Source organism: Pristiophorus japonicus, chromosome 9, assembly GCF_044704955.1.
Source record: "Pristiophorus japonicus isolate sPriJap1 chromosome 9, sPriJap1.hap1, whole genome shotgun sequence".
In the NCBI taxonomy this organism is placed as follows: domain Eukaryota; kingdom Metazoa; phylum Chordata; class Chondrichthyes; family Pristiophoridae; genus Pristiophorus; species Pristiophorus japonicus.
The window spans coordinates 25,362,010-25,374,502 of record NC_091985.1 but is presented as its reverse complement, the minus strand read 5'-3'; the positions used below and the strand labels follow the sequence as shown (position 1 = coordinate 25,374,502).

General features: G+C 45.7%; 1 protein-coding gene across 3 annotated transcripts in view; it reads right to left on the bottom strand.

The window, feature by feature from the left end:
- The window catches only part of efcab2 (EF-hand calcium binding domain 2), a 74,233-nt gene that overhangs the window by 41,862 nt on the left and 19,878 nt on the right, over window positions 1-12,493 (bottom strand). For all 3 annotated transcript variants that reach the window (XR_011594985.1, XR_011594986.1, XM_070889199.1), the window contains exons 3-4: window positions 5,984-6,056; window positions 1,833-1,912 (exon numbers count right to left, since the gene is read on the bottom strand). Coding sequence is in view for 1 of the 3 variants with exons in the window: in XM_070889199.1 (XP_070745300.1) it covers window positions 1,833-1,912; window positions 5,984-6,056 (153 nt within the window). In the remaining 2 variants the exon portion in view is untranslated. The remainder of the gene's footprint in view (window positions 1-1,832; window positions 1,913-5,983; window positions 6,057-12,493) is intronic.

The window sequence follows — 12,493 nt, the reverse complement described above, 5'->3', positions numbered from 1 at the left end:
TCTCATGGCACTATTTCAAAGAAGAGCAGGGGAGTTATCCCCACTGTCCTGGCCAATATTTATTCCGCAATCAACATAACCAAAAAGATTATCTGGTCATTATCTCATTGCTGTTTGTGGGAGCTTGCTGTGTGGAAGCTGGCTGCTGCGTTTCCCTAAGTTACAGCAGTGATTACACTTCAAATTACTTAATTGGCTGTAAAGCGCTTTGGGATGTACCAAGGTCGTGAAAGACGCTATATAAATGCAAGTCTTTCTTTTCTTATTAAAATAACTAACAGGGCCAAACAAAATCCAGTGTGACTGGATCATAGATGGCTATCATTGCTTCAGTTGCAACATGGCAATAGAATAGTAGAAACAAATCAAAGTTATGAATAATTCACAATGAAATTAATTCATTAAATGAACTCCATTTCATTTTATTAAAAATACTATAACAAATGCAGCATTTTGAAGCTTGTGGTGGAAAGGTTTTTGGGATGTTAATGAACATTTTGGTCACATGGGGTGGCACTATTCATCACAATGTCTGCTGCTTCACGGTTCAATCTTGTGTTCGTTCAGCATACTACAAGATCCTACACACTAAAAAGAATACCTAGTTTCAAAAGGTTACGCTTTTGGTAGCCTGTCGAATGAGTAACTGAGGACTTTTGTAACAGTTACCAGAATGTTTGGGGGCGGGGGGGAGGGGGAGGGAATAAGTACAAATTAAACTTAGAAGGGTGCAAATAACTTTTATGAAGTGCATGTTCCTCTTCGTTGTGCTGGGGGAACCAGGCACAGCAAAGAGGAAATGGGGCGGAAACCCTTTGAGCAGTTCAGAGAAGGTTCACCAGGTTGATTCCTGAGATGAAGGGGTTGTCATATGAAGAGTGGCTGAGCAGGTTGGGCCTATGCTCATTGGAGTTTAGAAGAATGAGAAGTGATCTTATTTAAACGTATAAGATTCTGAGGGGCCTTGACTGGATAGATGCAGAGAGGATGTTTCCCCTCATGGGGGAATCCAGAACTAGGGAGCATAGTGTCAGAATAAGGGGTCGTCCATTTAAAACAGAGATGAGGAAGAAATTCTCTCAGAGGGTTGTGAATCTTTGGAATTCTCTACCCCAGAGAGCTGTGGAAGCTGGGTCACTGAATATATTTAAGATGGAGATAGACAGATTTTTGAATGATAAAGGAGTCAAAGGTTATGGGGAGCGGGCAGGGAACTGGAGTTGAGGCCAAGATCAGATCAGGCATGATCTTATTGAATGGCGGAGCAAGCTCGAGGGGCCGAATGGCCTACTCCTGCCCCTATTTCTTATGTTTTTATGTAGTTAGGTCCCCACCCCTGCTAGGCTGCCCCAAGACTTCCAGAGGATACTGAAATAGGTGGGATTGGCCCTGCACCTGGAGAAGATCGATGCGGGCACCTTCAACTAAAATACATCAGCAATCTGAGAGATTTTTTTCAAACAGTTTAACACAACTAGGGAACAATGCAGATGAGGTGGGACGGGCCACTCTCAGCCCTGACACCTCACTTTCCCAAACTGTTAATAGTGCCAATGACTCAGGCAGTTTAAACCATTGAACCTTATCCAACCATATAAAGGAAGAAAAAGGAATGAGGAAGAATAGTACTTGGAACACAGTCCTATAATATCCATTTACATAAAATGTGGTACAGCAAGTGTTCAGATATATGCAAATGATTTTGGCATGGACTAGGACATTTTTGATCATCACAGTAAATTTTATACATTATAAATTAGTCATAACAGTATTTTAATGAATCAGACTTTAAATCAGCAATGAAAGAATAAAACAATTTATTTAGAACTCACTTCCTTTCTATTAACACTTTAGTCATCATAGGAAGGAACCGATCAAACTGTATATACCCTGTGGGCTCTTCTTCCTCCACCTTTAAACAGAAATTGAGAAAACATTATTTCATATTTATAACACAAGATATATATATGTATGTACGTAGTAGCTCTTTTATTTTATGTATCAACAATCTCATACAGATTCTTGTGTAGGTGTTTGCACATTTCAGGGGTAAAATTGCTCTTCAACGAAAGGTTGGAGAATGTCTATTTTGCGTTCTTCTATCATTCACTAAACGGGGAATTTCAGTCCATGATAGAATAGTATATATGTTTTACTGTATGATGTTTACATTTCTTAATACAATGTACAGTAAATATGTACGGGTAGAATTCATGCATTTCATTATGTTGTACAGAGTATGAGATTGTTGTACCGACAGGCTTTGAATTACAACGACCGATGGGTGCCTCACTAATGTCTCTCTATTTCTGGCCCATCTACGTCAATTGTAAAAAAAAATTTTTAAGGTTGAGCAGAATTCAGCCATTTTCACAAGAGCCCGAATTGGGGAGGGAGAATTTCTTACATCAGGAGGAACATTTTAAGGTGCAATGCTGCCTGATTTACAAAGAGAAACTTGCAATAGATTCTCCCCTCCACCACCACTGCCACCTCTATAAAAACATGTAATTAGGTAATAAAAGCACATCCATAAACTTTACACAGAGCACTTCGAACCAAACTGAAAGTTAAAAATATCTCTACCAGAATGTATCTTTTCTCACTCTTGAAGGCTATCCGCATAGAAATTATCATCATGATGTACCCATAACCAATATCGTTGGACAGCTTGAGGGGGAGACCGAAAGTGGCAGAGCTCCATGAGCTGAAGGGGAAGACCAAAGTTTTTTAGGACCCAAGTGGGTAGGATGCTAAGGCATTAAGGCAGCAGTATTGGAAAGCACAAACTCCAATTTGAGTTAAAAAAAACCTCCAAAGCGCTATTCGGGGAGCTCAGCAAGTGTATCCAGTGAGTAGCTGAGTCACTCAGAGGTTGCTATCGATTAGCTAATCTGAACTGGACTGGGAATAGGAACACTATAACTTGCCATAGTACCGCCAGTTGGTTTGGGAGGGGTCTGTATTTATTTATGTTAGCCCCGATTTTGTGTTGAGAATAACGGTGAGGCTAACAGCATTCACTGTTACTATGGAGTAAATCAGACAGCAATTTCCAGAGTCTGCACATGTGCTGCTAAATACGGAAATCCAGAAGTTGCTGTCTGAGTTATCCTGCTCCTCCATAGGCCGTACTACACCTTCTTCTTCTTCTTAGGCAGTCCCTCGGAGTTGAGGATGACACCAATACCTCGCCGATAGACTCAGTATTGAAACAACAACTTGCATTTATATAGCACCTTTAACGTAGTAAAATGTTCTAAGTCACTTCACAGAAGCATTATAAAACAAAATTTGACACCAAGCCACATAAGGAGAAATTAGAGCAGATGACCAAAAGCTTGGTCAAAGAAGTAGGTTTAAAGGAGCATCTTAAAGGAGGAAAGAGAGGCAGAGAGGTTTAGTGAGGGAATTACAGAGCTTAGAGACAAGTCTGCTGAAGGCACAGCCACCAATGGTTGAGTGATTAAAATCAGGGATGCTCAAGAGGCCAGAATTGGCGGAGTGCAGAGATCTCAGGGGGATTAGGGGGCGAGAGGAGATTTCAGAGATAGGGAGGGGCAAGGTCACGAAGGAATTTGAAAACAAGGATGAGAATTTTAAAATCGAGACGTTGCTTAACTGGGAGCCAATGTAAGTCAGTGAGCACAGGGGTGATGGGTGAACAGGGGGCGAACAGGACTTGGTGCATGTTAGGACATGGGCAGCCAAGTTTTGGGTGACCTCAAGTTTATATAGGGTAGAACATGGGAGGCCAGCCAGGAGTGCGTGGAACAGTCAAGTCTAGAGTTATGGATGAGGGTTCGGCATCAGATAAGCCGAGAAAGGGAGGAAGTGGGCGATGTTACGGAGGTGGAAATAGGCATTCTTAGTTATGCCCCGGATATGTGGTCGGGAGCTCATTTCAGGGTCCAATATGACATCAAGGTTGCGAACAGCCTGGTTCAGCCTCAGACAGATGCCAGGGAGAGAGATGGAGTCAGTGGCTAAAGTATGGGCACCTTATAGGTAAGGGCATGAAGTTGCTGTACTTACCCACTAAGTATGGCAGAAAAAGTTAGGGCGGGTGCATTCAGGTGTAAGTTAATTTTCATTGGAGTGATAATTCATAATTACTGCCAAACAACCTCTCTGGCACTGAAAATGTAATTTTACATGTATGGCATCTCATCCCTTCAGAATGTAATTATTGCTGGAGAAAAAAAAACTTTTTCTTTCTGTCTCTTTTATCTCTCTCTCCCAATCCCATCTTTCTTTCTCCCTCTTTATTTTGCATTCTATGCATGATTTAAATCTAATTTATACTTCCTGGTTTAGTTAGACTCTGATGTCTCAGTGAGGATTGGTTGAAGAGTAACGCTCTTGCTTTCTCTGCTCACACATGCCACAGATCCCCTGTAGAGGGCCCCACACTGGATCAGAAGCCCGATGACATCAATTCTATGCTCAAAAGTCCGCCAAAAGTCTGTGGGCAGTTGTCAGCGCAGTAAATGGCGAGCGCCGTTCCTCCATCGCTGACCACAAAGTCCAGGCCATTCTACTCAGTTATATAATCAGTATACATATATTACTGATTCTTTCCTCCCCTCCCCCTCCCCCTGCTCTTGCTTAAAGCCTGTTACATCTCTAACATTTTCTGACGAAAAGTCATCGACCTGAAACAGTAACTCTTTTTCTCTCTTCACAGATGCTGCTGCCTGGCCTGCTGAGTATTTCCAGCATTTTGTGTTTCTATTACTGATAGAATAATTATTAGGAAGATTAGGTAATTGCTAAGTAGAATAATTATTATTTCAGGAAGGGCAAAGTCCAAGACTCAGGCAGACTGGGACAGGCCAGTTTGGTTCTAGGGGCTGGGAAGCCAGGAGAAGTGCTTTATAACAGTGCAATCCAGCTTACTCATTTTAGCTGTTGAGAATTCAGAACTAAATGCATGAAGTCAAACTCCATAACCTTCCAGCTTTATTTATTTATTAGTGTATCTCACAGGTAGGTCAGAGGGTGAGGCAACTTGATAGGGAAAAGATATCAAGTCTTGCTGTGGAGGGGAAGAATTATAAAAATTAATTCAAATGGCAAGAAGGCTCATGAGAATCTAACAGCCAGCTGAAAAAAAGTTGCTAAATATATATATTTTTTAAACGGGCTAGAAATGGCCCAAAAACTATTGAACAAATCTTTTTGCTTACCCTTAAACTTTTTTCGTATGCTACTCACTCAGCACCTAGCAGCTGAGGAAGCAAAATGTATAAGAAAGGCAATAAGAAGGATACGACAGGTATGGTACTGAACTAGTAATCCAAGGCCTGGACTAGTGATCCGGAGACATGAACTCACATCCCACCACAGCAGTTGCGGAATTTAAATTCAATTAATTAAATAAATCTGGAATTAGAAAAACTAGTAATGGTGACCATGAAACTGCTGAATTGTTGTAAAAACCCATTTGGTTCACTAATATCCTTCAAGGAATGAAACCTGCCATCTTTACCCGGTCTGGCCTATATGTGACTCCAGACCCACAGCAATGTGGTTGACTCTTAACTGCTCTCTGAAATGGTCTGAAATAACTTATTGAAGGTGGTGGCTCACCGTCACCTTCCCGAGGACAATTAGGGATGGGCAATAAATGCTGGTCTTGCCGGGGATGCCCACCTCCCATGAATGAGTTTAAAAAAGTGTTGTGCCACCCAGGGTAAGGGCTGGACACGAAGGCATCACTCCATCAATTCTGCGTCATTATTATTAGCTTCCTATGCCTGCCTGGTTGCCTTCCAGAAATGCAGGTCAGGTCCAAAGGGGCAGAGTCTCAGCATTACGGGTCCCCTCCCAACTCCTTCATTCCATGACATTACTCCACATGAGCAAGTGTGCACAGGGCAACAACAGCAGGTAAATCGGCCTCGAGGTGCCTTTGTCTTCTCAAACGTGGACATGACAACTTTATATGTGTTGGAAATAGTACTGGTTAAATTTGCTGTACCTCTGCTAACATTTCATGAAGTTCTGCTTCACTTGGACAACAGCCCAGAGATCTAACAATTGTGCCAATTTCCCTGTGTACAAAAGATAAACAAATTCGCTGTTCAATTTACACATGGATTTCATAAAATGCATGCAATATATAATCGACTTATTTATAGAATGCCTTTAACATAGAAATAACATTCAAGTAGCAGTATTTTAAATGAGGGGTCAAAATTTATATCAAAAGCCATGATAGTGATGGTCAAGTATTTTGTAAATCACCTGGCCCTCAAGACTAAATGGCAGACTGGAAATAGCAACTGGTTATCTTTTCAAAATAACTTGTTGATTTTCTATGATGTTGCTCACAGACAATGATGAAAAGTGTATTTCTTGCTGTAACTGCCTCTCTACTTGTGCTCCACACTCTTGATCTTTCTGTCCACCTGCCCAGTCTGTGTTTTTATCCCACACTCCCCCTCGATGGCTCCCACACACTTTGTCATTGTTATGCCAATATCTCTGTATTTATCTCCACCTTTTTATTTTGACTCCTTCTTTGTTACTCTTTCGGTAGGCCTTTCCTTCTCTCTTCCTCCTTTCTCTTACATATGCCTCTCATATTTCTTTTTCTTATTGATTCATTCAGGTTGTACCATTTCTGGAGCACAGGGAGTGCAGAAAAATGACAGCCAAAGTCTCGGAGGTGGATTCCGCGTAGGAAGGGTGTGGGGTTTGGGAGGAGGGAGATTACTGGAAGCTTCAGTAGGATGGGGAGAAGGTAAACTGCAGAGGTGAGCTGCAAGGGAGAATAGGAGAGCTCAAAGCGGAGCAGAGTTAGGTTCCAGTTTGGAAAGGAGTACAGGAGTGGGACCTGCTTGGGAGGGAACAGATGCTCCGAAATGGAAAATCGGTCAATGTCTCCGATGCAAGTCTACAGTGGGGTGGATGATTTCCAGAGCTGCGGTCCTGACTGGTACTGACATGTCCAGGAACTAAACCAACGTGCATGGATTAGAGAGAAAGTGGAGGCTCAGGCTTGGATGGAGGCAGCAGAAGGCTGGTGTCTGGGCTGAGATAGGACGGTATACAGCGATGGAGGCTTAACTAGGCAGGAGGTAGCAGGTTCAAGTCAAGAGGGAGCCTGGGTTGAGAGAACTGTGGCTGAAAGAGGGGTCGGGAGACAGTGGGGTCTGAAACTGGAGCTGAAAAAGAAAGGGGTGGGAGGAGGCAATGACACCTAAGACTGGGGCTGGGAGGGATCAAAGCTAACTGGGAGGCAGCAGGTTCCTGAGTATAATGTCATCATGCAGCAGCAACAACATGGAGTGCACTGACACTTGGTGGCCAGTTTGATAACTGCTGTCAGCACAAAGACTGATCCACGTACAGACAATGTAAATGGTATACATCTTCTATATTATTGCCCCACGCCCCGTTTGGGGGCGGTAACTTTCCGGGCCTGGGACTTTTACTGCCCAGGCAGATGTCCCGTCCCCAGCATGTAATTGGGCTTTGCGATCCTCAAACGAGGCGGAGCACTGTCTCAGGCGCTCCGCCTCATTGGAGGGGCATTCCCGGGGCGTCAGCGCCGCACTGAAGAGATCAGCTGACGCGCCCCAACGCCTCTCCCCTTCGGTTAAAGGGGAGGGCCGCTGCGCACTCTGCAGGCCCTTTGATGCCCGCCAGTGGTCCACCAGGGACGCGCTCGACCGGGCCAGTGGCCTGGCACCCAAAAGGGAATGCCGGGCTGCATGATGGCGGCCCGGTCGAGGCGAGGGCCACCATTGTTGGGCCAACTGGAGAGTCGGCCGACAAAATAAAATGGCTGCCCGGGGCGCAAATGGCCTCCCCTTTAAGGGACGCCCCGGGCGGAAGTCAGCTCCACGCAAAGCATGCGCTGACATCGACCCATGCCAGCTCATGGCCATTAAGGGATCAGCACAGGGTGCAAAGGTGTTAGCGCACATGTGGCGCTAGCCGCGGGGTGCGACGCTACCGGAAAATCACCCCCAAAATCTCAGGGGCAATTTTGCCCGAGGCGCTACCGCTGTCTGCCGCCTGGGCGAAAAGGCCATTCCACCCCGTTAGCGCCTCCCGGAGGCAAAAAAGGGGCAATTTCAGCCCCCTTGTGTATGTAATAATGTGGTGAGTATCTACCAATGGTGAGTGGTCCATTCTAACCAAGTGACAGCATGGACCAGATTGTTGCAGGGGAAAAAGACTTCAGCTGACACGATAGCCGGATTGGGTCTGTTACCATGGGTCTGATCCTTCACAGCAAAGGTGGGCAGCGGAAACGTTACAAGGACACCTTCAAAGCCTCCCAGATAAAGTGCGACATCACCACTGACACCTGGGAGTCCCTGGCCAAAAACCGCCCTAAGTGGAGAAAGTGCATCTGGGAGGGCATTGAGCACTTTGAGTCTCAACGCCGAGAGCGTGAAGAGGTCAAGCGCAGGCAGCGGAAGGAACGCGCGACAAACCAGTCCCACCCATCCCTTCCCTCGGCGACTGTCTGTGCCACCTGTGACAGAGTCTGTGGCTCTTGTATTGGACTGTTCAGTCACCAAAGAACTCACTTCAGGAGTGGAAGCAAGTCTTCCTCGATTCTGAGGGACTGCCTATGATGATGATGAGCCTCGAGGTACTGGCAGTTCAGTAGGGTGGCTGCAGGATCACAAGGAGAGTTGGCGCTTTCAGAGTGGCCATGTACGATGCAGCACAGAACCAGGGAGTGCAGCATGAAGGAACGGAATGGAATAGAAAGCTAACGATAGCAACAGCAGTGCAGTATGGACCCAGGGCAGGCGGTGGGTGCTGAGCTGGAAGGGTGTGGAGCATTGCTAAAACCACTGTGACGGAGGAGGCAGAGCCGGAGTACTTGGGGTGAGCCAAAGTATTAAAAAAAGAAAGACTTGCATTTATATAGCACCTTTCACGGCCACCAGACATCTCAAAGCACTTTACAGTCAATTAAGTACTTTTGGAGTGTAATCAATGTTGTAATGTGAGAAACACAGCAGCCAATTTGCACACAGCAAACTCCCACAAACAGCAATGGGATAATGACCAGATAATCTGTTTTTGTTATGTTGATTAAGGGATAAATATTGGCAAGGACACCGGGGATTACTCCCCTGCTCTTCTTCAAAATAATGCCATGGGATCTTTTACATCCACCTGATCGACAGCACCTCCACCTCCAACAATGCAGCACTCCCTCAGTACTGCACTGAAGTGTCAGCCTAGATTTACGTACTCAAGTGCCTGGAGTGGGACTTGAACCCACATCCTTCAGACTCAGAGGTGAGTGTGCTACCCACTGAGCCACAGAAGGGATGGAGTGAAGCTCAGGGTGCTTCATGGGAGGCACGGATTGTGGGGACTGGGGCACCTGAGTAAGCCTGGGAGGGATCAGAGCAATGCAGAGATGCAGGAGCAAGCAATGCAGAGATGCAGGAGCAAGCAATGCCACTCGAATGCCTGGGAGGAAGATTACCAGATGGGAGAAACGCAAAATATCATGGTCCGCGAAAACAGGTTGAAATTTCCACCCACCATCTGATTCCATCCATCCTAACCAAGTGAGTGCATGGACCAACTAGCAAAGTTAGAGGCTCATCACAATATTCGAAAAAACAAGATTTTTAATATAGAGTTGTGTACCATTTACATTGTCTGTGTGAATTTGTTCTTGTGCTGCCAGCAGTTATCAATCTGGCCACCAAGTGTCAGTGCACTCCAGGTTGCTGATGCATAATGATATTTATACTGAGGAACCACAAGAACATAATTAGAGCATGTTTAAATGAGAAAGTGTTTGCAGTTAATTGGCCAATTCTACATTCATTATACAAAATAACCTTCCTTTAAGATAAAGTATTATCCCTTAGGATTTTACTTATTTTTAACCTTCGATTGCAGAGATAATTTGGGGAGAAATGTAACTTGCAGCTGCCCGTTTTGTGCCTGTAAAATGGATGTTAGGTCTCCGGATTTTGCATTGTGATCTGTTGTGCCTGATCTGGACCGGAAGTGCAGTGCGCCAGATGCCATATTGGCTCAGGGTGAGGGTGGGGGGGCCCGAGAGTCGTCCAGAGCACCCGCCTGAAACAGGCGCAGGCTACTTAAATATGTAAATGTGCTAAACCAGTTGTCCCCAAATACAAAATTCAGGTACTAATGGCCGTTGTTTGCGCAGTGCATGTTCCGCCCAGTTATACTAGGTCTTGCGCAGTTTGGACAGTATTCCTTAAAGGGGCCATTGGAGGCCGCTCAAAAAAGGGTCCAACAAATTTTCTGCTTTTATCTTTACGGGCCCGAGAAGAGCAGGAGTCATCCTACTTTGTGCACAAGTTGAATTTCTCCTCTTTTACTTTCTATGGGACAAATAAAAATATTTGATACAGGACAGCACTTAGAACATAAGAACCAGGAGCAGGAGTAGGCCATTTGGCCCCTTGAGCCTGCTCCGCCATTCAATAAGATTATGGCTGATCTGATCTTGGCCTCAACTCCACATTCCTGCCTGTTCCCCATAACCCTTGACTCCCCTATAGTTCAAGCATCTGTCTATCTCAGCCTTGGATATATTCAATGACTCAGCTTCCACAGCTCTCTGGGGTAGAGAATTCCAAAGATTCACGACCCTCTGAGAAAATAAATTCCTCCTCATCTCAATTTTAAATGGGTGACTCCTTATTCTGAAATTATGCCCACTAGTTCTACATTCCCCCATGAGAGGAAACATGCTCTCAGCATCTACCCTGTCAAGCCCCCTCACAATCTTATATGTTTCAATAAGATCATCTCTCATTCTTCGAAACCCCAATGAGTATAGGCCCAACCTGCTCAAACTTTCTTCATAAGACAACCCCTTCATCTCAGGAATCAACCTGGTGAACCTTCTCTGAATTGCCTCCAATGCAAGTATATCCCTCCTTAAATAAGACCAAAACTGTACGCAGTACTCCAGGTGTGGTCTCATCAATGCCCTGTATAGTTGTAGCAGGACTTCCCTACTTTTATACTCCATCCCCCTTGCAATAAAGGCCAACATTCCATTTGCCTTCCTAATTACTTGCTGTACCTGCATGCTAACTTTTTGTATTTTATGATAGAAGAGGAGGACTAGGCAGGTAGTGCAGGAGTCCCCTGAGTGCACCTTGCTCTCCAACTAGTATTTCTGTTCTGAGCACTGGTGGGGGGTGGGTGGAGAATTGCCTCTGGGGAGTGCAGCCAGTACCAAGTCCAAGGCAACATGAGTGGCTCTGCTGCACAGGGCGGGAGGAAGAAGAATGGAAGAGCAATAGTGGTAGGAGATTCGATAGTCAGGGGAATAGACTGGCGTTTCCACAGCCGCAGATGTGACTCTAGCATGGTATGTTGCCTCCCTGCTGCCAGGGTCAAGGATGTCACCGAGCGGCTGCAAGACATTTTGGGGAGAGAGGGTGAACAGCCAGAAGTCGTGGTCTGTAGTGTCCTTACACCTTACTATAGAATCACACGAGGCATGTACTGCAGACAAGATCACTAAGTGACCTGAACCTTTATTCCCAGGACCAAGAAGTGCTGACCCTGTGTGGGACCTCCCTTTATATACCTGGATGACCTGGTGAGGAGTGTCTCCCTTAAGTTCACCCCCTGTGATCAAGGTGTGCATTTCTCAGGTGTATGCAGTGTACAGTGTTTTTACATAAAGGTTACAGTTATGTGAAGGTTACAAACATGACATCACCTCCCCCCAACGTCTTTGGGTCAAAGATTGAGTCTTTCAGGCGGTCGACGCTCTCTCGTGTAGCACCACAGTTGAGGCTCTGGTGGTTGAGCCTTGGCATGCGTCTCTGTCGCCTGTGGTGATTCCGGCCTGTCCGGGCTGGCTGCAGGGACTGTGCATGTTGGTGAATGTCCTTGTTGCTCGTTCACTGGCAGTGGTGTAGGTAACATCTCATGATCTTCCTCAGTATCCATGCTGAACCTTTTCTTTACTTGGTCCAGATGTTTGCGGCATATCTGCCCATTGTTAAGTCTGACCACTATGACCCTATTCCCCTCTTTGCCAATTACAGTACCCTCAAGCCACTTGGGTCCCAAAGTATGATTGAGAACGAATACAGGGTCATCGATTTCTGTGCATCGCCCCATTGAGTTGCAATCATGGCACTCGATTTGGGACTGGCGCTTGCCCTCAACAATGTCTGACAGGGCTGGATGAATGAAGGACAGCCGCGTTTTAAGCGAGCGTTTCATGAGTAGTTCCGCGGGCGGGACTCCCGCGAGCGAATGCGGGCGGGACCTATAGGCCAGCAGGAGGTGTGATAGGCGGTACTGAAGGGAGGGTCCTTGAATTCGGAGCATGCCCTGTTTTATGGTTTGAACCGCACGTTCCGCCTGGCCATTGGAAGCCGGCTTGAACGGTGCTGTCCTGACGTGTTTGATACCATTACCCGACATAAACTCCTGGAATTCATAGCTAGTGAAACACGGGCCATTGTCGCTAACCAGGATGTCCGGCAAGCCGTGG